Here is a 25,279-nt window from a genome sequence, read left to right as displayed (position 1 = left end):
GCTCGCCCCCGGCCGCCCCCGGCTGCGCCCGGCATGCCCGCCCCCTGCTCGGCCCCCCGCCGCGCCCGGTTTCGGCTCGGCCGCCCGCCCCGTGCCCAACTTGGTCGCGCCGTCCCCGCCCCGGCGTGGTGGTCGGCCGTGTCTTCGCCCTGGCGTGCTTGCCCGCTCGCCCCGCCGTGCCTTGCCCGCGTCGTGACGGCCCCGGCGTGGCCTCGAGCTCGGCCCAGCATGCCTATGGCGCGCGGCTTTGAGCTCGGCTAGCGCTCGGCCCCGACATGCGCACGGCTAGTTCGTGGCATGTGCGTGCGGCCTCGCGCGCGTGCTCGCGTAGTGCGCAGTGCCTTGGCACGACCCGTCGTGTCCCCGTCTACCCCCCCCCCCCGTGTCCTATGCGCGCTAATCACGTGTTTATATTAATAAGATAGGAGTCTCAATTTGGAAATTGGTGACGTTAGTTAATTTGTATAACTAATCATCTATCCCATTCAATGTTAATCTACTAAAAGTGGTCACATTTACATTAGTGCATGTAGCTAATTCTTTTGTTAGAACCAATTGGAACTAGAGCACGTAGCGTTTAGTTATTCGTTTACCCGTAGTGCGTCTCGGGCATAAGCTTTAACTCTCGCGAGACCTTTTCCCATTTCTTTCTAACCATGGTGAGTTCATTATCGTATGTGATATTCTATGCGTGTTCACTTTATTTGTTCCCTTGTATGGTGTACTGTTTGTTTCCTAATTTGAATGGATGAATGTATGTATGCTTGCAATCGCATAGAGAACGATCCGGTTGAAGAGCCCGAGGAACTCGCAGGAGAAGCCCCTGAGCAGCAGTCGGTTGGTGGAGGCAAGTGTCCCTTGACCTATCTCTATCCTATTCATTCTTTAATTCACCTCCCGCTTTACACATTTAAGCCTAAGGATTGACTAGCTTTGATATCCATGTCCTTGTTTACCTATTTGGGTTGGATTATTATTGTTTAGCTTTATGCTATTGCTCAAACTCTAATCAATGAACATGATGAGATTATCTATGATACGCTGTTTTCCCTTCTCTTATTATGATGTCATACTTGTGGTCTTCAAGGGGGCTCGAGCGGTTTCTCGAGTGCCTCTCCGTAAGGACCTGTTCTATGGATGACCGCCCGGGAAAACAGTGCAACCATGAGGGTGGAATGGGATGCCCTTAGCTAAATAATTAGAGGATCCGGGGTGTAGATCACTTAGTCGTCGTGCCGTCAATGGGGCTCGGTGTATGCGGCTCGCTCTGCCAAGTTTGGGTTCGCCCCTTGGGGAGGAGTGTGGTGCATTTAGGAAACCTAACGGGTGGTTACAGCTCCGGGGAATCTTTATAAAGGCTACATAGTGATGCCCTGCTGGGTCACCTTGGTAGTGATCAATGGAGAGTCATGATCTCCGGGCAGAAAGGGAATCACGGCTTGTGGGTAAAGTGCACAACCTCTGCAGAGTGTTTGAAAACTGATATATTAGCCGTGCTCGCGGTTATGAGCGGCCAAGGGAGCTCCAGTGATTAGTGGTACTTGATCAGAGACATTATGGTACAGGTGGTTATGAGATCGATGGTTTTGGTTATGACTATGGTGCTGCTAAGTGGTATTCTTTCCGTTTGGAAAGGGTACATCGGGCTAATAACTTGGGTTAATGCTAAAACCTGGCTTTCTATTAGTAAATAATAATCTGACCAACTAAAAGCAACTGCTTGACTTATCCCCACATAAAGCTAGTCCACTACAGCCAAACAGGATACTTGCTGAGTATGTTGATGTGTACTCACCCTTGCTCTACACACCAAACCCCCCATCCCCAGGTTGTCAGCATTGCAACCACTGCTCAGGAGAAGATGAAGCCGTGGAAGGAGACTTCCAGGAGTTCCAAGACTACGACGAGTTCTAGGCGTGTGTTAGCGGCAACCCCCAGTCGGCTGCCTGTGAAGGCCGCGTTTATCTACGTTTCTTTTCCGCACTTTGATTTTTATTGTAAGGACTATGTGGACATCTCAGACGTATGATGTAATCAACTATTATTCCCTTTTTTAATACCATTTTGAGCACTGTGTGATGATGTCCATGTTATGTAACTGCTGTGTACGTGAATAACTGATCCTGGCACGTACATGGTTCGCATTCGGTTTGCCTTCTAAAACCGGGTGTGACAGCAGCCGCAGCCTGGGCAAATACGCGGAAGCATGGGTACGCGCTCTTTTTTATTTAGGTATATAACTTTCGATTAGACATGATTTCTAACCATCTCGTTGGTTTTCTCGCAGTCGGCGGCACATGGTGGCACGCCTTGCTCCACGTTCTCGGCATATGCTATGGCCCACAAGGGGAAGGCGACGTCCGACGTCACCTACAACCCGGATGACGGGCCCGAGGCGTACACCAACCCCGCCATCCACAGCCGCCTCAGTGAGTACACTGCCATGGCCAAGGAGGTCCATGGGCCAGATTACAATCCGAGGACCGAGGACATCGACAGAGATGTCCTAATGAGGGTCGGAGGAGGGAAGAGGCATGGGCGGTACTGGATTGCCGACGGGGCAATCGACTCGTCCTCCACTCCCACTCTCTCTCAGGTGCGAGCAAGGAGCACGAGCGCGAGCCCAGCCATACGACCTCGGCAGGACAGCTCACAACATTGTATCCAGCAACTCCAGGTTATTCCTTATCTATTCATCGTTCATTGATTATTATATATCTTCTCTTTGCATTATCGTAACATTAGGGCGAAATATTATAGACTCAGCTAGATGATGAGAGGAGGCAACGTGAGGAGCTAGAGAAGAGGATGGCGGAGATGTTCGCGTACATGCAGAGCCTTGGCGCCGCACAGGGTCATGCTCCACCACCTCTGTTGTTCCCTACAGCTGACCCTGCTGAGTTCACTACTCCTGTGAGTATCAAAATTTTAGTACTGCATGATATATATTCATATGTTCTCACACATGCAATCTCTTCTCTGTGCAGGGTCAATCGGCGGCGTCGAACAACCCTCACGCTTCGTCCAGCCCTTCGCCGAACCAGTCCAGATGCCCACCTCGTTGATGATCTGTTTTGTGATGATCCAGACTTATATTTGTGAGTGTTGGTGATGTTAGTTATACTTGGTCTTGTGAGATACTTGGTGATGTTAGTGATGATCCAGACTTATATCTGTTTTGTGATGATCCTGACTTATATTTGTGAGACTTATATTAGTGAGACTTTGTGATATATATGGTGTTCATTCTGTGATGCGATAAATGTGTTCATTCTGTGATGCGATTGATATATAATGTGATGTGAATGATATATATCTTTTATTTGTTTGGATGGAACAACAAAAACAAATAAAAAAGGGACATCCTGGTCACTTTGCCGAGTGTAACACTCGGCAAAGGGTAGCTTTGCCGAGTGCTATGACCCTGGCACTCGGCAAAGAAGGAAACCTGGGAACCGGTAAAGCCATCTTTGCCGAGTGCTGACCATGGCACTTGGCAAAGAAGGAAACCTGGGAACCGGTAAAGCCATCTTTGCCGAGTGCTGTTGCCAAGGCACTCGGCAAAGGGACTGGCAAAGGGGCCCACTGGAGGACTCTTTGTCGAGTGCCAGTCCACTAGACACTCGGCAAAGAAGCCTCCTTTGCCGAGTGCCTACGAGAGCTCTCGGCACAGGGACTGGCGGTGGGGCCCACTGGACCCGTCTTTGCCGAGGGCCGCGAGAGCAGACACTCGGCAAAATTAGCCTCTTTGCCGAGTGCCAAAGAAGACACTCGGCAAAGGATCCGTCACCGTCACTTGGCGCCGTGACGGTGACTTTTCTTTGCCGAGTGCCCGACAAAAAGTACTCGGCAAAGAGGTTGTTGCCGATGTACAGTTCGCCGAGCGTTTTTTGCCGAGTGTTACACTCGGCAAAGCCTTTGCCAAGTGTAAAATAGCCTTTGCCGAGTGTCTGCGACACTCGGCAAAGGAGCTGTGTCCGGTAGTGAGTATGCAGTAGTCGAGAGAAGCTTCGTATCTACGCGGGTTTAATTTGCACAGAGCAGTGACAAATATATACAAGTTCAGAGCCATCTCATCACATGATATATATCTCTACTATACCTTAAGGACATAGTGAGGGCGTCCACCCAGGTATCACCGTGCCCCCGCCTATCGCCACCCGCGCGTTTCCTTCCCGGCCGCCGACATGTCGCGCGTAACCCTCCCCACCAACGGTGCCGAGTCCCCCACCAATGGCGCCCTTCCTTCCCCGGCTGCAAGGATCTAATGGAGGCGTCACAGTGATCCCGCCCCCGCTCTCCGCGCGCCTCGCCAGCCGTCGCTGCCGAGAAACCCGCCACCTCCGCGCCCCCACCAACCCCGCCCCCGAGCTCGCCCCCCACCAACGGCAACGACGCCCTTCCTCCCCCCTCCGCACACGCCCCTGACCCCCGCGCCTCCCCCAATCTCGCTCTGTGACCCCTGCCCCCAATCCTCCGGCAATGGAGGCGTGAAACCCTAGCCGTTGGGTTCGACCACCTCAAGCCCCACACCATCGCTCTCCTCCTCATCTTGTCCTCGTCTAGCCGCGCCACCCCCAACGCCATGGTGTCTAGGGTCGCCCACCTCCACCCTCCCTAAAGCCCACCTGCAAGCCCATCTCCCTCCCACGCAGCGAAGCGGTGCCGGTGCACTGCTGCTTGCCCTTCGCCTCGTGTCTCCTCCTTCCACCGTCCATCCTTCTCCGCCTCCCAACCTCCTCCCTCCACCGCCCCTCCTTCTCTGCCTCTTCATCTCCCACTCCCTCCCCACCAATAGACGGCCTCACTTCCATCCACCTCCACGGCAGCGGCTCCAGCACTAGACCCAACGTCGGACCAGTGGCAGATGCCCCACCGCTAAAGCTCGTGCTGTAGGGCGCAACCGTCAAGCGGCTCCTCGCCTCCATCGCGACGCGCCAGCGGGGCCACAAGCGTGGGCGGGCGAGCAGGCATACACGGATGCGCAAGCGGGGCCACCTCCCATCGGCTATGTGCCCTGATGGGCCCTGATCTGATACGTGTGTGTTGTGTTCCCTGATCCGATATTGTACGAGATTATCAAAAATGAAGCTGGGATCTGATTTTAACACCAAGAAATCGAGCATGGGCAGGGCCAGTAAAAGTTGTGTCTACTGTTGTGGTAAGGTTGCTTCTCTCTGGTTTTTTATGCTCTTTTGCCATGTCTGCGTATGTAGTTTGGAAGGATGAATTGAACCATGTGCTCTTGATACTTGTAGGCGTACCTTCCAGGGATTGGTGCGCCATGCACAGGCATCCATGGGATCCCAATCACAATTAGCTTATCCTTCTACGTTTCCATTGATTTTTCCCCTTTGTATATGGTTCCAATCGATGAGTGCATGTGTAGTAAATAAAAGCATCATTTTGCCTATAACAGATAACTGTACTTGCACATTCCTGATCAATACTTTGTCGTAGCACCTCTGGTCATTAGTTTGATGATCTCGTGCAAAAACCACAATTTCTGTTATCAACATTGCAAAGTTAGTGCTAAAAAAAATAAAGTAAGCCATAAGTTTTACTTGGATTCTGCTCATGTCGTTATGCAATCCAAATGCAATCCAAAGTAAACAAGGGGATTTTTTTGAAATGATGAGCTACTGAATTTTGCACTATAGGAGCATGTCATTAGAAATATTTGTCAGAACCCTATATTCTGCATTGATTCTAAATTTGTGTATGGAAGTGTTGCTATGTCCAAATGCACATTAAAACTTTCTCATAAGCCTTGTGTGGTTTAGATGTATAAACTATGAGTATGGCTTTTCTTTATATCAGAAGAAACACGAAACATTTCTTCTTCCTCTGTCTATCATACACATTTCTATATAGTAGAGAGTAGAGACACCTTCATCTTTCCTTCTAATGTTTATTTTTTTGTTCTCAAGAATAAGCATAAAGGTATTTCAAATAAACTTGAAGTGGTTGAACTAATCTCTTCTTTGAACAAAATTACTGCTACTCATACAATTGGGACATCTACAAGTTCAAGTAAGTGTTTAAAATTACTGCTACTCATAAAATTGTAGTGTTGTCTGTTTGAACAACATGTGGTTTGATAGATTAATTTTTAGTCCTGTTTAAATTCATGCACACAAGAAGTTTGCTTGTGAGAGTCTAATCATTCATTTGAAGGGCTTTGGAGAGTCTCTGTTTAATTTATTTTAGTTTCTGTATGTATATTTCTGTGTCAAATACTCTAATTAAAACCCCCATTTGTTTTCACATGGCTATATGCATGTTTCTAAAGAAATTGAGACCTATCAGGTGTTTGTTAATATCATCTTACTTACCGTTATGTGTTTACTGGCGCCAATGTTTTTGGGTTTCTGCGATCTCTCATTTTTGTTTGTTACCTCTATGCATTATGATTATGAAGCTTCAACCACCTTACATGTGTCGATTAGAGCAATCCTAGCCAACACTGTGTCATAAGTCTTGTGTCGTTTAGTTGTATAAACTATGATTATGGATTTTCTTTATATTAAAAGAAAGGTAAAACATTTCTTAGTCCACTGTCTGTCATAAACAGTGCTAGAGAGTATAGAGTAGATATGGCTGATAGTCTGACACACCACCTTTTCTTCTAATATTTTTTTGTTCAAACGAATGAACATAAAAGTATTTCAAAGGAACTTGAAATGAACTGATCTCTTCTTTGATCAAAATTACTGCTACTCATACAATTGGACACCTACAAGTTCAAGTGTTTCAAATGTGATATTAATATAAGGCTAATTAACATAGTCCCCTTATAGACTGTATAAGTTTAACATCTTGGATTAGTTGATTATTGGTGTTTACAGTAAACGCCTTCAGTTAACTCAGTGTTTGCATGTCTCTTTTAAGATACGTGTACAAACATTGTTTACCTCAGTCATCAAGGCAACTATTGTGTATCTATGACACATGTGGTGTTGATTTCTTTTCGATTGATTTTCTCCCTGCTGACATACATGCTTATAAATAAAATCAAACGGTTTAATTTTCACTTATTTTTAACCTTTTCATGAGAGCAAGTTTTAATGGACAAAATAGTAGTGAAATCGTAATATATTCACTATGAAATAAAGCATACTTATTGTGAAAATCAATCGTGAGAGGAGTGCTGCTTCACATACAGAACAACTTACCCTTGAAAGCTATATGAAGATGAGTAGATGGTCTCCAATTACTTCCTCATTTTTATGTATCTGACATGTTCTTGGTACTGACTTAATTTAAGCTATTGTACTTCGTCGTCATTGTGAGGCCATCAAACTTGAAGCGACTGCGGGTACGGTCCTTCCTCCATCGCCTCCCTCCCCGCGCCTTCAGTTTTTTCATAGGTATCCTGGGTTGCATGTGTGGGTGGGTGAGGGGTCAGTTTGTTGTGGTATGTTGTTTTCTCATAAACAACATCATCGCCATGTTGTCTTATATATTTCTTTGTGTAACTTCGGTTTGGTACCACAACAGAATAGCTTTGCTTATTAATTATGGTGTACCAATCAATAGAATAGATATCTTGAGTATCAGCCATATACCATTCATATTTTGGTGATTGCTTGCAGGTGCTCCTTACAATGCCAACCACACCAACAGATCGAATGAAGGAAATTGCACAAGCTTCACAAGAATTTATTTATATTGTGAGTGTCGAGAAGATCAACAGTATCCTTGGTTTATCTCATGGATTTCTTCTAGAACATTTGTAATCACTAGAACTTGATTTTCCAAAGAACATGAGTGTGATTGTTGTATGCCCCAACAGAATGGGTCCATCCATCCACAGGCTTTATGGATAGGGAAAAAAAGTCAATGGTGCTAGCATCAACTCTAGCTTTGATGTGCACCAGGCATGTTTAAAGCTTTGTTGTGCTCATCAATGTTTCTGTTTTCATTTCTCTTTCTTTGATATTTTCAAAAACATATTCCAGATGTGCTTGGTGACAGATGTGCTTTATTATTTTACTAATGTTTTTTCATTGTGTAGGATGCTGACGGGAGGGCTACTGATGTTGCTTAACATGGTCAGTTCACCTGGTTCCCCCTTCGCCTTAGCTACTACTTTGGAATAGGAGTACAATAGTGATATCTTTGGAGAGCGAGGTGAGCATACTGGCCTGTTCTTGGTTTGTAATAATTGTCCGTAAGTATGAAACTAACCATTTAATGTTTGTTGTGTGCCTTATTTTATTTTAGCGATTTTTCTAGGGATTTGCCCCCGACGCCTTTTTGCCGATAGTGTGCGTAGTACTATTTGTTCTCAAGGTTGCCGATTTTTTGTGGAGATGAGCTCATAGCCTAGATCATTGATATCCATTAGGGGGTAAGTGCTTATTTGGATGTGGATATTTTTGTTTCAGCCTTCAACACCCAAAAATATAATCTACCATGGTCCATGTCGCAATGGAATCATAGTTTTTTTCTGGTATAGATATAGTAAAATGGACTTTTGGCATGTACTGTAACAAAGTGATATTGTGCTCCATATTTATTTTGCTATCACAGATGTTTTTTCAATTTATTGAAATTCAAAGAGGTGGAACCAGGTGGAGAACATGTTTTGTCTCCTATGATTTATTTACTTAATGAGCTACCTTTCTCCTATGTCACAATTAAAGCATGCTGCTGGTGCTAGGAAACTGTCTGCTTGTACATACTTTGAGGTCATAGTAAGAATGTAGATGTCTGGTATCAGATCATCTAGGAATTTTGTAAAGCCCCCATACTATTGCAACAATGAACGTAAACATACCCTGAGAATGTGATTGAGGCATTAAGTTGATATAAGATATTTGAGGACTATTGCAGGTGACTGGCAGGTGAGCAAAAGTCCCCATAGAGCAAGACGATTGATCAAGTGATAAGCACCCAAGGTTTTCAGGATAGCACCAACCATGTATAATGAAATTAGAGGCAAGAAAATTACATGTGTTCCGGTTTGGTGCTTGTGGCACCTGTTTTTAGGTCTTATTGTGTACTATTATCTGTTTACAAACTGTTGTCACCATGTTTGGAAAACTTAATTTCCTATGTTTTTTTGTACTTCAGACAATGTTTTCTCTGTATTCAGATTGCTAAAATTGTCGAAGTTGCACCAATCAGGGTATATGGATTTGCTACCTTCTATACAATGTTTAACCGGACTAAGGTATCTTGAACCTGAAATCGAAGAGACGTTGGAGCACATTGGAGTTAAACGAAATGGTTTGTATTACTATTCATGGTACTTTATCCTGTTAACTAAGCATTCTACTTCTGGTTGGTTACCACCAACACTGTCCTCTGAGTTTGAGCTTCTCTTGCTTTCTCTGCAAAATAGTTGACATTTATGTTGCCTTCGCAGAGGTGACCAGTAATGGTTTATTTTCTGTTGGAGAAATGGAGTGCATAGTAATTTGATCTACATATTTATGAGATGCTATCGCAGACGCCTTCAAATTGTGCTTTAGTTGTGGTTTAAATGTTTAGCAACAGTAGTTGAAGAGCCAATGTTGTCATTGCGGTGTTTGGTTTACCTTCAAAGGAAGGATTGCACTTTGCAGTGCAGGCTTGCTTGTCCTCTGACCTTCAGCTGTGCATATGTGATGATTGATTGCAACAATTATTACCGAAAAAGCGGTGGAGAGAAATGGTGTTCTCTAATCGAATATAATTGTATAATAACATGAAACATACATGCCATCTGTTGTAGAGTTTTGTACCGTGGGCGTCCACCACTTGCTTCACCACGGCTCCGCCCTCGCCCTCCCCTCCCTCCGCTAATCTTGTCGTGGCATCCATGGTGCCGCGGGATCCATGGCGCCACCCTCACCCAACCCCCTAATCTTGCCGCGACATCCATGGCGCCGCCCTCGCCCTCCATGCCTTCTGTCGGTGTGCCCCCTCCCTCGTGTGCTCCCTAAGGTCCCGATCCAGCATTTCGGCGTTGCGTCGATGGTATGCCTACCTTGCTCTCGAATCTTGGCGGTCCCACATTCCCACGGCGCTTCAAGAAATCCTAGCCTCGAGCTGCCGCGCTACAGGCGGCACGCACATCATCCATGGACAACGACATGAAGGAGGTGAGGCAGGGGCAGCACAGGGTGTTCCCGTGGGAGATGCTCAAGGTGTTCCTGCTGCTCGGCTTGGGGCTGTTCGCGGCCGGCGTGCTCATGGCGCGGCACGGGCACGAGGTGGCGGCGGACACGCTGTTCCGGCCGTGGCTGGGCGTCTCCGCCGCCGCCGCGGAGGGGCTGGAGCACTCGATGATGGACGAGGAGCTGCTGTGGCACACGTTGTTCGCCCCAGGGGTGCGGCGGTACCCGTTCCAGCGCGTGCCCAAGGTGGCCTTCATGTTCCTCACGTGCAGTCCGCTGACGCTGGCGCCGCTCTAGGAGCGCTTCTTCCGGGGAAACGAGGGGCGCTACTCCATCTACGTCCACGCGCTGCCGTCGTATCGGTCCAACTTTACCTCCGAATCCATCTTCTATCGACGCCAAATCCCCAGTAAGGTTAGCCCACATCCCTCTAGCTTCATCTGGATGAGTTATCAGCAGAAACAAAGCCAAACATCTCATTTTAGTGCCAGGATTGCACATTGAGCTAAACTGTACTCTTCGATAGATTCCAAAGCAACATTAGTGCCAAGAGAAGTATCAATGTAAGTATGAGCGGTGATGTACCGAAACATCTCATTGTAGCACCCTGCCATATCTCGAGTAATAACATCTGTGTCTTCATCTCGATAGCTTTAACAGTGGCATCACCCCCGGCAGCTTGACTGCTCCAACCGTGATCCCTCCCTCTCCCCCTCGGCGGTGCCCACGATGTATACCTTTCTGTTATTAGAAATAATGTCACTTAAAAATATTCTATTTTAGTTACCATGATGTCGCGTTGTTTGATCTTGGCAGGTTTTCATGTCTTGTATGTACTGAGAATAAAGTGTCTAAGGAGGTGGCCAAAGGCGATATGAGGGGTAATGAGTAAGAGGTGCCCGTGTAAGGAATGCTGATGTAATTGGTGGAAGTTGCACACTAAAGAAATTATTACAATGTTAATGATAAAATCTATGGATTTATATGATCTCTGTAGCAACGTACGGGTACCTCACTAGGTCCAATAGAAAAATAACTTCGAATAATACCGATCCCTCATGTTGCGTAGCAAAACATATGGATTTATATGATCTCCGTTGCAACGCACGGGCACCTAACTAGTATATATATAGGTAAGGGACGTACAGACGACCATACAGCTTATATACTCCCTCCGTCGGTCCCATTATAGTTAATGTCACTATAAGATTAAAACTCTATCTAAAAATTCAATTCCTAATATATATATTTCTCTTCTCTTAACATATCTTTTCTTCTTTTTTTAATGCATCTCTCTCTCTCTCTCTCTCTCTCTTTCTGAACAAATCAATTTCTAATACACATTTCTCTTCTCTTAATATATCCTTTTTTCTTTCTTTTTGATGCATGTCTATATCTCTTTATTTTCTGCATGCGTGACATACCGTTTGTTAACTTCTAAATTCCTGTGTGCAAACATGAAACGTCAACTATTTTTAGAAAACCTACTAATTTGGGGCAGAGTGAGTATTATTTATTTATATATAAAAGAGAGTGAAAAAACGCGATTTTACAAAGGTTCATGACACCAAAGCATTGGACACCAAAAGCAGCATGCATGGTGGACTGACACTGCACCATAGCACAACGCACATGAATTAACCTTTTCGGCCATATTGATCAGCAAGCATGTTCAGTTAATTTGGACTCACATCTCTGCTGTAGCCCGGCAACCCAAGCACCGCAGAGATGGCTCTTCAGATTAGCTATGTACTACCTGTGTGCTGTGTGGATACGTTGCTGATCCGACGACGGCACAAGGGAAAACGGTGGATTTAGTGGCAACACAGCTGCCGTGTACTACTAAAGATGTGAGCAAGATGATAGACTTCGATCGAGTATAGCGCATGTGGTTCTGTTTTGGCATTGTAAAACTTAACTTAATTTGTCCTCCGAGAAGATAAGTAAATAAAAAAGTCAATAGGAAGTATCGGCTGTAACCGGGTAGTAGTGGCCAGACACATTGCAAACATGTGTGGTTGCTATGTACAACGTCTGTTGTTCATGTGCATTTTTGTTTAAAGCGGAACATGGTCAGTGTCTAGGTTTAGGAGAAACGAGGTTTTGATACTAAGTATAGGGAGAACTAACATCCTATTGGTTTACGATGTCATGCGACGTACATTCAGCCTAGAGAAACGGTGTATACTGAGGTTACGTAAGTTGACATACCTGCAACACCGAGCGGCAGCTGAGAAGCAAGTAGATATGGCAATGGATAACCGCGACACGATATCCGATGTGTATTTACTTCATTAGGGTATGTATATGGGTTAAATATTCTACCGGCCGTGTGTTTCTTATTGGACAAAAATCTTCATCCAATGGGTAAACGGGTATTAGAACGTTCCACGCTCACCCATATAACTGTTAACCTGTAGGTATAAAATACACAGTATAAACTTAGACCAAAAGCATGAACTTGGGCTTCAGTCATCCATCTTTTTTACTATTTAATAACCTTTTGTGCTATAGTGTTATAGAAGGCTTAACGACTATTTGATGACCATGTAATGAAACATGTAATGTGCTATGTAGTACTATCCTAGTGTTGCTACTTTATTCAATTATCTTTGGTGTTGTTAAATAGATGGTTAAATGATGGTAGAAATTTTATAATGTTATTTAGATGGATATATTTGTATAATATATCATTTTGATAGATGTTTAAAGTGCCTTGACGGTTGACCCATACCCATGGTATGAGTACGGTGTAAATCCATATTCACTACGATGGTGTTATTTTTGTCGTATGTATAGATATAATGTAGTACCGATGATATTTATCCATTGCTATATCCAGAAGCAAGCTTGTGCAGAGACCAGCCCAGGTACAGTGACGGCCAACTTGGCGAGTGGCCCAGGCGGGCGTGTTTCGGCGGCCCAGACCAGTGCGGCGCGGATGGCCCAGGCGGGCGTGTTTCGGCGGCCCAGACCAGTGCGGTGCGGCTGGCCCAGGCTCGACGCGCGACCAGCCCAAGCGCAAGGAGGCAACCCGGTCCAGAAGGAGCCGGTGAGGGCTGAATTGGAAAGTTTGGCCCAGATTGGATCAAACCGAGTCGAATTGGACTAGTAGACCTATTCGGAGTTTGATTTAGGCACATAGATAGTTAATTCACCTTGTTTTTTAGCAGACTTTGAGAGAGAGAGAGAGAGAGAGTATATTAGACCCAAGATTATGTTTTTATCTAGAGTTTGCGAAGTTTCGTGGAGAAATCTTTGTGATGTTTTGGAGAGCATTTTATACACATAAACTTGGCAATAAAGTTGATGTTTATGCAAAATCAGTGTGGTAATCTCGTTCCTCTTTCTTTGCTTATCATTTATATCCCTAGCTTTTGATTATAGATTGATTTATTAATTTCAATTGTTACTATTGACTTGATTCAACTATAATATTGCTAGGGCATATCTGCAAAGTTTAGTTGCTTAATCTTTCATGGTTCTTGAATAATCACGAAACTAGGGCTTGATCAATTCTCGTCACAACAATCTTGTTTTGTTAATATCTCCAGATCCGCAAGTCCGATTGACATGATTTTCAGTTGGTTAGTTGCATAATTTTATCTAGTCTATTTTGACAAAGTTCCAGGTCAATCGGAGTTACAGATTTTGACAATATAATTTTAACTAACAAAATATAGTTCTATCCACAATTGAGAAGCATGAATTAATTAGGTTTTGTAAATCATGAGGTGTTATAATTATTCTCTTATTTTTTTACCTTCCACAATCAATTACCCACTCTGATTGCCTATCCTTGCCTTTTGATCCTATAAGGCTTTGTTCGTTTACACCAATCCCGCTCTGGATTAGCATGGATTGGAATTAAATCCATGTCTCAATACATGCCCCAAAATAATCCATGACTACTTAATTTTTTTATTCGGTTAAACCCATCATGGAATATAACCCAAAGGTTTGGGAATTTTTTAAACTATAGAAGACATGGATTCTATCCATAGCCCATTAAGTATGGAACAAATCCATGAGATATTGCACAAGTTTACATTAGAATCCATGGATCAAAAGAATAATTAGCTTTGAAAGTCACATGGATTTGTTGATAGATTTAATCCCACCATGGGATTGGGTGTGAGATATGGATTCACCCAATCCATACCCGGATTAAATCCATGGTGGGATTATATCCCATGTAACCGAATAAGGCCTAAGTGTTATTGGAGCTAGTTTTTCCTCTTCTAATTAATCATAACCGATTATTAGAATAAATAGCAATGGACATGTATTCCATAAAACCGTGTGTTTTTAAAGGTGTTGTTTTAAGTTCGGGAAGGCAAGGATGGAGATATATATTCAATCACAAGGCTCGCTGATTTAGGAGAAATGGACAAATGGCCACTTCTTTTCAAGTACATGATCAACAACGCTAGTAGGGCGAATGTGGAAAATTTGATCATCCAAGACTTGAAAGGAGTGATTTAAATTTTGGATTTAGATCTAAATGAATGTAGGTGACTCGTACCCTAGACCCAGTTACAGCCACGAGCCACCCAGGCACCCAGCGTAGCCCATGCCCATCCCAAGTCACGAATTCCTATCCGGCAGGTACGCCACAGCTTCCATAATGCTCCGGCTGGCCTTCCCGCTCGTCTCCCATCTCCCACGCCGGAAACCGTCCGCAATCCGCCCACGCCCTCCACCCGCTCGACGATATGCCTCCGCGGCCGCCGTCACCGCCTCCTCCTTCTCCCCACCTCACTCTCCCTTGCTACCGCCGCTACCCCCGGCCTCCGCCTACGTCCACCTTCCCTTCTGCCGCAAGCGCTGCCACTACTGCGACTTCCCCATCATCGCCCTCGGCTCATCGTCAGCCCCCTCCCGTGGCGAGGCCGCGGAAGACCCCAGGATCGTTGACTACGTGAACCTCTTGCTCCGCGAGGTCTCCGCCACGCGCCCGGTTTCCGACGATGGCGTGCCGCTCGAGACCGTCTTCTTCGGTGGGGGCACGCCGTCGCTCGTCCCGCCGCGCCTGGTCGCCACGGTCCTCGACGCGCTGCGCGCCAGGTTCGGCCTGTCGGCGCGCCCCGAGGTCTCCATCGAGATGGACCCCGGCACGTTCGATGCCGCCAGGCTCAAGGAGCTCGTGGGCGTGGGCGTCAACCGCGTCTCGCTCGGCGTGCAGGCGTTCCAGGAGGACCTGCTGCGGGCGTGCGGACGCGCGCACGGCGTGAAGGAGGTGCACGAGGCCGTCGCGATCGTGACGGCGTGCGAGGGGCTGCAGAACTGGAGCATGGACCTCATCTCCTCGCTGCCGAATCAAACCGAGGAGATGTGGGAGGAAAGCTTGAGGTGCACGGTGGATGCAAGGCCCACTCACGTTTCTGTGTATGATCTGCAAATTGAGCAGGGCACCAAGTTTGGGCAGATGTAAGTGATTTTTCTTCTCCCTGTGTTGTCTACAACTTTTTACAGAAACAAATGGTAGGCATTCTCATCTGGTTTGTGCCTGCCATAAGCAACATCATCACAGCAATCAATCTCAGCTAAACGAGCAGCACTACTCGAACTGTCATCTGTCCTCCTACTTTCCCATGGCACGGATGCACTCAACGCCTCACGTTTTGCATTCATACTCCGGCCACTCTTCATATGAGAACTGGCAGGTGAAGAGACCTGTTGGCTCTGATCTCCATGCCCCACCCAGACTTCCAAATCTGATGTAGTTGACACATCATTGCATTGTTCCACCCAACTTTCGGTGGTTAGTTTGCCATCTTCTCCAATGTCCCATTGATCCTCTCCATCTTCACCAGCTTCTTGGACTTAAATGAAACTGGGCAACACCATAGCATTCTCACGATGTCTCCAATGAATTGACTCATCCCTGACCATGATCACCCCTGAAAACAAATAGGTTATATGTTTTTCATAAGCACCATAAAGTAGCAGCACAAGCACAATTCAAAATGCCATTATTTGTGTTACTGATGATCCACCTGTGGGCAACCGACTCAAAGTCAGTAACGCTCTTTTCTTTGTTTATTTTACAATGCTTACTACAAGACGTTATTTTAGTTTGTGGAATAAAAGTTTACCCTTTAATTCGGTTTGGGCCTAACCATGTACTTTGGGCAGCATCACCATGAATTTAGTACATCTGCCACCATACACTCATAAATTTACAGTTTGTGCACAGTAATTTACTATCACCATGTGCTTAGGCCATGTTTAGTTCTGTTGCCCATTATGGATGATGAAGTATTTGAACAAACATTATGGAATCCACCGTAGTATTTGAACATATTGCTTAGGCCATGTTTAGTTCAGTGATTCCATAATGTAGTATTTGAACAATGAACACTACATGTAGATGCAAGCCAGCAATATTAATTGTTGTGTGTGTACGTTTGGGCCTTGTTAAGACCATTGTGCTTCAGTTGAAGAGACGAATGGACACTGATTCTTATATTATATTCGTATGTAACTTTTTGCAGGTATACTCCTGGTGTCTTTCCTCTGCCGAGTGACACCGAATCTGCAAACTTCTACAGGATTGCTTCGAAGCGACTTTCTGAAGCAGGTTATAACCACTATGAGATCAGTAGCTACTGCAAGCCTGGATACGAGTGCAAGCACAACCTAACATACTGGCAAAACCGACCCTTCTATGCCTTTGGTCTTGGATCTGCGAGCTACATTAACGGTGTGAGGTACTCCAGGCCCAGAAGAACAAAGGAGTATGCAGAATGGGTTCAGAAGTTAGAGGATGGAACGTGGAGACATGAGTCTAGAAGCTCTGATCTGAAGGACATGGCACTGGATGTGGTTATGCTATCGCTGAGAACAGCTTGGGGGCTTGATTTGCAAAGTTTCAGTAAATCCTTTGGGAAAAGCCTGGCGCTATCACTGTGTAACACATTTAAGCCTTTTGTGGAGAGTGGGCATGTAATTGCAATGGATATGGATCGACAAGCCTTGCCACATACTGATTTTGAGTTGGACCTGCAAAATGAAGATGGTTTTGGAAGCAGAATTGCATTCATCCGTCTCAGCGACCCAGATGGATTTTTGTTGTCCAACGAGTTGATTTCACTTGCTTTTGGGATTATCTCACCTTGATCTAACATTAATATAGATGCATTTCCATTTGGTTGATTTGATGAGGCCGAACCGAGGTCGGCTCATCTTTCTAATCTTATATGTTGACATTAGCTGGTTGCCACAATGCAGCGCATACAACAAGTAGCAATCCGGACTCAAATAACTTCACCTGTGGCACAAACCAATCAACTGGTTTCTGTCACACACACAGTTTACTTAGAAAACCAAACGCTTATAGTATATATGTGCCTTAAGATGTCCATACGACATAGACAAAAAAAGGAAAATATTACTATCTATATTTTAAATTATAAAAATATTTTAGTTTTTCTAGATATATTGTTTTTATTATGTCTAGACATAGCGTGTATCTAATAGCATAATAAATGTTATTAATGTTAAAAGGTTAGAATGTCTTCTAATTTAGAAGGGTGAAAGTAGAAATAATGCTGTATTACATAATGTTAGACTCTATATTACTACTGACGTCTTACTCCATTCTCTACAGGAACAGTTGGACAGGGAAAACACTCGGATTAGTAATCTTAGAACATCTTAGCAATTCATCACTTGAACCATAATATTATACCAAATATCAGCACACCACACTCAAATATAACATGAAGATGTGCGAGGCTCAAAAGCCTGGATATGGATGTACTATAGTAGAACTTTTAGTTAGTCATGTATTTTTATTAAGCTAACTCGTCTGGTTATGCTTCGAGCATGAAGAGATTGAAATTAATTAATAAAATGATAAACTGTATATCATGGCCATTGAAAAATGTATTTAGGCCATAAGGATATGTACAACCCACATAAATGGTATGTATCTTAAGAGGTATCTAAGGGTATGTACAATAAGTGTCTTGAGTTGTGTCTTAGGGAGTGAATGTAAAAAACTCAGGACATGTATCTTTACGAAGACACAGTATTTTAGCTCTATGTTTGAGACAGTAGACTATCTAATTGGTCAATTTAATTTATTGAATGCTCTGATTGATACAGTAAATATGATAAGACACATGTTTTAGACATATCCACTGTATTATGTTGTGTTTTAGTTGTGTCTTATACTTAGTACCGTGCAACTGTGTCAGAGTTATACATGCCCTAAGAGGGTGTAAAAAATACATAGACGTATTTTGACAAAGGAACGTCTCAAACACGATTCAAGTCTTGCTACTGTTAAACTTATACAACTCATATAAATGAGCAATATCATATACAAGACTTAAATGCATTGGGTTGTATGAATAAGTTTCTAATGTTTGGAGAAGCACAACATAGTATCTATGTTGTATATTTTGATAAATTAAATGACAACACGATCAAAGAACTATTAATATTCATAAAATTTACTATTTTTGTATAGTGGTAAAATTATAAAGACTACACAATTGTAAATTATCCGGCAGCTTCCAATCTCTGGTGGTATGGGCCCCAACCCCAACAAATCTTGATATTCATGAATCCTGAATGAAGGGGCAGTCGGCCGTGCTTTCAAATGACCCATGTGCGGTAAATGTAAAACGGGAATCTCACATGCATCGTACTATTGGGGTGTTTGGTCTCCATATATTAATTTTTAGTTCCTCAATTCTATTTAATTTTAGTTTATAAATTACTAAATATAAAAACTAAAATAGAGTTTTAGTTTTCGCATTTGATAATTTAAAGACTAAATGGAACAAAATAGAGTGACTAAAATATAATCTCTAGAAATCAAACACCCGTATCTCAGAACATATATTGCTTCAGAGCTTCAAACCTTGGTACTAGAAAGGATCGGAGAGTATGCAGTCGCGAGAAGGTTCGAAACCCGTTTCTTTTTACATGTGCAAACAAGGCACTTGCAAATATATAAAGTTCAGAGTCATTTGAACATATGGTAAGGGGCGACCATATAGAGCATGTGGTGTTATTATCTATATATATACAAAAAAGGGGGCAGGATCATGGTGTTCGGCAACTACAATTTTACAAAGGTTCATGACACCAAAGCATTGAACACCACCTCCTAGACAAAAAGCAACATGGTGGACTGATCTCTGCCGTTGCCCTGGAACCTGAGCACTGCAGAGATGGCTGTTCAAATTAGCTATGTACCTACGGATGCGTTGCTGATCCAAAGGCGAAAGGGAAAGCGGTGGATTTAGTGGCAACATAGATGCTTCCTGTACTAAAAACGTGAGCAAGATGATAGACTTCGAATATAGCTCTGCGGATCTGCTTTGATTTCCTAAAACTTCATTCGCCTGAAACGATAAGTAAATAAAAAGTCAATAAAGTATGACCGATTCCTGGCTAAATACATTCAGCATGCAATCCCACAGCAATGTTCGCATGATTTGAATAACAGAAGTGCAACACTTTTCCAACTAGGGGTACCTGATATCCATTATATCTAACAGCTTCTACTGAGATGTTGAAAAAAATGAAAGCAAATTATTTACAGGTAGGGGAATCACATGGTTTATGCACGCTATGGATCAAGTTCATGCATGTAATGCATGCGTTTGCTTGTTGTTGGAAAGCTTTGCACTATTCATGGTAATATATAAAACCAAGAGTCCCTTTCCTTTTTTCTTTAGGGCTAGTTTGGAAACTACATTTTCCCAAGTGATTCCTATTTTCCCAAGAGAAAATGAACTAATTTCCCTTAGGAAAATGAAAATTCTGTGAGAAATTGGAGTTTCCAAACTAGCTCATATATATGGGAAAACAAAGAAAACATCCACGGTGTGCATGAAGAGCTAAATGTTTTCACAGAAACCATCAAATAAACACATATAGTGATACTTACAGCTCTACTCTTCTCATATTACAAAGCAGTTTGGAATGTAACATCCACTGCATCTGGCATCTCGGTGTTATCTAGAAGAAAAAAAGTTAGTTAGACACAAGAATCAATACAAAAAGTGTTAAGAAGATCAGGGTTCCTAACCATCACTTTTCCGTAATACATGTGATATCTTCTCTGCACGATCATATGCCTTCATAAACCCACTTTCAAGCCAAGAAAAAATAGAAGCCGTCCGAGTGAAATCCAATCCTTGTACTACATTCATAGGTGAGTGGCCACTCTTAGCAAGGAAATGTTCTTGACAAGATTTAGAGAATTTTTCACCATCTGATGTATCCATGAGCAAGCTACATGCATCAAGTGCCTCTTTCCAGATAGTTAATAATACAAGTTCAATTGATAACGCCTCCAGGTACAGGCCTTTAGATAGCTGAATAACACAGAAAATCAAGGACGCATAAGAGACAAAGGGGTTATCATATCTGATCCATCAAATGACAAATACCATTTCTATGATTGTTCAAAAGAACTTTTGTGGTGTGTAACTTGTAAGTGTTGAAGTTTGGAAATGAATAACATTAAAAAAGCAATATATGTCTAATATGTATTAAAGGAGAAGAGTTCGACTGAAAATAACATGGCTTTATTGCCAAAGAATATTAAAACAATCTATTTTGAAGACCACAACTTTGAGATTACAAAAAAACACATTGTGAAGTTTCCAGCATAGCAGTAGTGGTACCTTTTCCCGAGCAAGATCCGCAAGAACAAGAACATATTGATTCAGAGAATGAAGTCTTGTAATATAATCAGGTGGTTTCCCTCGTCTACAATCCACAGTGGCTGACTCCTGTGAAATGACCACAGGAGCACATCCATGGCTTTGTACACCAGTAGCTGTGTCAGTAAAGTCTCTGATTTGGTTCTGAACAGACCCTTTGCCAGTGGACCTACCATAGCTGACCGTTCTTGTATCCATATCATCCTTTGTGGACTTGATGTTGAGTGAAGACATTTCCATAGAAGTACAGTTTTCCGGAACAAGCACATATTCTCGTTCAATCCACTCCCATGAATCAAAAACTGAGAAACATATGTAGAAAGTTAATGCTTAACAAGAACATACACTTTATGGTTCAAAGATAGTGTAATAATGTAATGTACCTTTCGGATTTTTTGATTCAATACTTCCAGACTTTGTTTTTAGGACAACAGGAGAGGTGATTGTCTGGCAGTTATCTCTTAATTCTACAGCATGACAGGATTCATAGCATTTCCTGAAATGTTATAATTAGTCAGCTTCAACACAGAAGAAAGTATAACATGATAAAACCAAACTATTCTAAACAGACAGAAAAGATCTAATAAAGGCTGCAAGGTAGTGGCACATATGAGTTAACTCCCATTTTATAGAAGTACATAATGCACTAAAAGCATTAATTCCTCCAAAGCAGGTGGAAATATTGGCATGATAAACACTAAAACTACTGGAAGTTAAATGGAAAAAACAAGGAAAGGCAACCGGTTGCAAAATCTCTTCCAAACATAAATTGTTCATGACTATATACTTGCCTTATACGCCTTATGAATGGTTCATGAGCACTGTTTGGCTTCTTTACTCCTCTACACCACTATTGAATATACCATTCAAATTTATGTAAGCACATGCTACATCAATAGTAGGAAACAGATTCCTTTGGGGGCAACATTTATGCTTTGGTGTAGCCTTCAATAATTGGCGATCTTGTTCATGTGAGGCTGCTGATGTTCAAGTCTGGCAGGTTTTTAACAAAATTTGTTATCCTTAGTGCCTGGTCCCTACGAATAACTGTATCGGTGTGTCTTTGATGGAGCTTCACCTATTGGGCTAAATGTCACGGCCTCAGCCGTTGAAGAGATGAGGCTTTGGAGTCTGTAGAAGGAGCTAAGGACATCACTTTGCTGACTGCCCCGCTGCTTGTTAGTGACTAGACCTTATGTGTTGGCAGTCACCCTTCCTAGTTTTTGGAGTGTCTGCTCCTCCGTTTTCTCTCTAGAGTGTGGGTGAGCGAGTGTGCAGTGTGTTTTGTGTCTTGCTATCTTCGGGTGACTGGGTTTGGTTATATTTTTCTAGGGGCTGTTTACCCCCTAAATTCGTCTTCATATAAATATATGCAGATCTCATGTGTCTTCATGAGAAGTAGTAGTGATAGCTGAAAATATGGGCAGCAGGAATTGCAAAGCTAAAAGTGCAGCGTTTTTCTTTTAGTAAAAGCAACGTAGACCGGTGCAACTAATGATATATATGGATCAACACTACCAAAGTAAAGAGTTGACCTTGTTGTTGCCAAAAACTTGTGATTGAAGATTTCTTCAAAACTTATTCTCTTCTCTGCAAATTCAAATTATATTAAGCCCAATTTTCCAATTGGTAAAAATTAAACTGATCACAGCGATGACTTATAATCAAGCATGATCACAAGAAACAAGAAATGAACAACCACAACTGCTGCAGAAAATAATTCGTTAACACACGCCTGCTTTGCACAAGCAAAAAGTTAAAGTGGGACAGCAGACCCACTTGGATCACGGTGCAGGAGTCTTCTGCACAAATCAATGCAATCAGGACATAAATCAGCTTCAATTTCTGAAGGGAAGTTAAGATCATCGGTAGCCATGACATTTTGGTGCAGCTGTATTCAGAAAAGAATGGGCAACAACTAGTTTTAGCAGGCACATGTAGCCATCTAGTTCATATGCATTTGATGTGTTATACAAGAGCAACAAACCTGAAAAGCATTACTCCCGGTGAATGGCAACTTCCCTGTGACTAGCTGAAAAAGAATGATACCAACACTCCACAAGTCCGACTGCAAATTTTTTTTCCAGTAGAGTTAATTACAGGCTTATTTTGAAATGAAAACCTACGAATTTAATGAAGGAAATAAGCCAACCTTTGCATCATAGTCCTTCCCTTGCCAAATTTCTGGTGCCATATAATATGGCGACCCACATATTGTAGCAGCTAAATTTTCATGCACCAGCGACCTAAAATCACTCAAAAAATTTCACTATACATTGCTCAGTTACAACAAGTCCAGGATAAAACAGTACTAAAAAACGATAGAAGTCAGTATGATCATATATCACTGTGGATTGGAAAGGATAATGACAAATAGGCATGCGATAGTGCGGGGGCATACTGCTCTAACCTGGCAAACCCAAAGTCACCAATTTTCAATACGATGTCATCCCCGTTGGTTGATAGGAGAAGGTTCTGCAAGTTTCATCAGTATTGAAGCAAGTGTCTCAGAAACATAAGACAATAACCAGACATAGTTTAGCCAAAACAAATGAACATGTGGAAAAGTACAATGTGTAATCATGTACTTTCAGTAAATGTCTGTGGTCTTTCACATTAAATGGAACTGGAATTAATTGAGAACAGCACGTTTAATTAAATTTCAGTAGCTATTTGCAAAACGTGCACAAACAGCTATAGTAAACGTCTTTTAACTCCACACGGTCAAATCCTCTGTACACAAACCGACAATCATCCATCCCAGGGCAATCGGCGTAAGATCCGCCCATGGACATTAGAATCTCCTACCAACCACGAAAATTGAATGAAGTGATTAAAATAATGCCTGTGGTTTGAGGTCCCGGTGCACGATGTTCCTCCCCCTCAGCACCTTCAGCCCTTCCGCTGCGCATACAAAACAATTGAGTAACGTCAAAAGCAAATCCAGATAACCTTTTTTCCGCAGCAGCAAATAGTAGCTATAGTATTATTATTATTATTATTATTATTATTATTATTATTATTATTATTATTATTATTGTTATTATTATTATTATTATTATTATTATTATTAATATTAATAATAATCCCTATTAACGCCGTACCGAGCTGCCGCATCAAGTCCTTGGCTACGGCCTCCGGCAGCCGGCCGTGCTTGTGGAGAAACGCGTCCAGGTCGCCTCCGTCGCAGTACTCCAGCACCAGGTACATCATGTTCGTGGTCTGCAGCGAAAAAGCACGCGGCGACACACTCGTGTCAAATCGCTAAGCAGCGTGCTATTCAGTTCGATCGCGATTGTGATCCGGAAAAAAGGGGGCAGCGTCGTACGTCGATGGTGTCGAGGAGGCGGAGGATGTTGGGGTGGTCGATGCTCCTGAGTATCTCCCTCTCCTGCAGGATGCCGTCGTGGACGCGCTTGTCGACGAGGCGGCGGTCGATCGCCTTGACCGCCGCGGGCGCGCCAGTGCGGCGGTGCGCGGCACGGTGCACCTCGGCGAACGAGCCCCTCCCAACCAACCCTTGCAGCTTGTACTCTCCCACCTCCTCCCTTTCCTCCTCGTCCATCGCGGAGTCGCAGTCGTCTGCGCGCCGCGGCGGCGAGTAGCGTTTGTGGTGGGGCTTCTCCGTTTAGTAGGGCCAGCCAACGTGCATAGGCGGTTTGGATTAGGCGATTTCGTCGGGGTGCTTAGATTTGAGGCGCTGGATTTGTTATCTGCTCCGGTCCCACACGTCAGTAGATGGTTTTCCCAGATATCTCGTCGCACAAAATTACTCGGGTTTCAAGTAGCCGTCGCACACTCTCACTGACGAGCGGGACGCGCGTTATGCGGGCCCAGATGTCAGTTGAAGCGACGGAGCCGGTACCTGTGGGTGCCAGACTTGGACTGGGCCCGTGCTGGGTGTGGGCCTGGGAGACCTTTTCGAAGCTTTTCGCGCGGAGTCTTCTGCGGAGGGGTTTCGTGTGGGACAAGTTGGGGCCTCCGCGTCGGGTACCCTGCTGACGCGACAGGTGTGGCGCGCTATGCAGCGCTTGCCACGACTGGGCGACTGGCTTGTAACTTTGGGTTCCACCGGCTAAATTTTAGTGTATTTTTACATGGTTATCCTTACTTGTGGATCACTGCTCATTGCTAATCTTAGTTTTTGTTGGGACCATGCTTCGTCGCCGAAGGTCCTGCAGAAAGTCACAGCTTCGGCTGAAGCTGCTCGTACGTGACGCCAAAGGCAACATTCATGAAGCTTCGGTATTACAGCATGTCGGAAGATGAATGGTCGAACCGACTTAAAGATAGAATGACCTTTTAGTCCATAAGGGTCTGGGTCATTGTTGTAAATTTTTATGAGGGACATGATTGTAATTTCTCACAGGCTGTGTCATGTGCCTATAAATAGTGAACAGTATTCCTTTACTGTTCACGCTTTCCGGTAATTGCTAACGCATCGCTCGGGAATTATTGTCAAGACAAAGGTATAAAAATACC

At 43.7% G+C, this 25,279-nt stretch overlaps 2 protein-coding genes across 4 annotated transcripts; one reads left to right on the top strand and one right to left on the bottom strand.

Annotated features, from left to right (window-relative positions):
* Positions 1-14,713: 14,713 nt before the first annotated feature.
* LOC100285830 (uncharacterized) lies at positions 14,714-17,298 on the top strand. Its single transcript, NM_001158720.2, has 2 exons — positions 14,714-15,536; positions 16,604-17,298. Exons 1-2 carry the CDS (start codon positions 14,734-14,736, stop codon positions 17,226-17,228), a joined length of 1,428 nt encoding a protein of 475 aa, NP_001152192.2. The 5' UTR covers positions 14,714-14,733; the 3' UTR covers positions 17,229-17,298.
* Positions 17,299-19,013: 1,715 nt separating this feature from the next.
* LOC100217148 (uncharacterized) lies at positions 19,014-24,545 on the bottom strand. Of its 3 annotated transcripts, none has more exons than XR_004855650.1 (14): positions 24,126-24,545; positions 23,902-24,019; positions 23,643-23,701; positions 23,208-23,272; positions 22,950-23,043; positions 22,785-22,865; positions 22,577-22,688; positions 22,333-22,387; positions 21,181-21,293; positions 20,971-21,099; positions 20,759-20,897; positions 20,158-20,446; positions 20,017-20,087; positions 19,014-19,468 (listed from the first exon to the last, which is right to left on the bottom strand). XR_004855650.1 is itself a non-coding variant. In NM_001143514.1 (13 exons), the coding sequence occupies exons 1-12, from the start codon at positions 24,360-24,362 to the stop codon at positions 20,035-20,037; spliced, it is 1,617 nt and encodes a 538-aa protein (NP_001136986.1). In that variant the 5' UTR covers positions 24,363-24,386; the 3' UTR covers positions 19,104-19,468; positions 20,017-20,034. The 3 variants fall into 3 exon arrangements, 1 of the variants encoding a protein (NP_001136986.1); XR_004855651.1 differs by having other exon boundaries at positions 20,759-20,866; NM_001143514.1 differs by having other exon boundaries at positions 19,104-19,468; positions 20,759-21,099; positions 24,126-24,386.
* Positions 24,546-25,279: the final 734 nt, after the last annotated feature.

The sequence above is a fragment of the Zea mays genome, chromosome 1 (assembly GCF_902167145.1).
Source record: "Zea mays cultivar B73 chromosome 1, Zm-B73-REFERENCE-NAM-5.0, whole genome shotgun sequence".
In the NCBI taxonomy this organism is placed as follows: domain Eukaryota; kingdom Viridiplantae; phylum Streptophyta; class Magnoliopsida; order Poales; family Poaceae; genus Zea; species Zea mays.
Note: the sequence above shows the minus strand (reverse complement) of the source record. Positions and strands in the feature narration are given on the sequence as shown.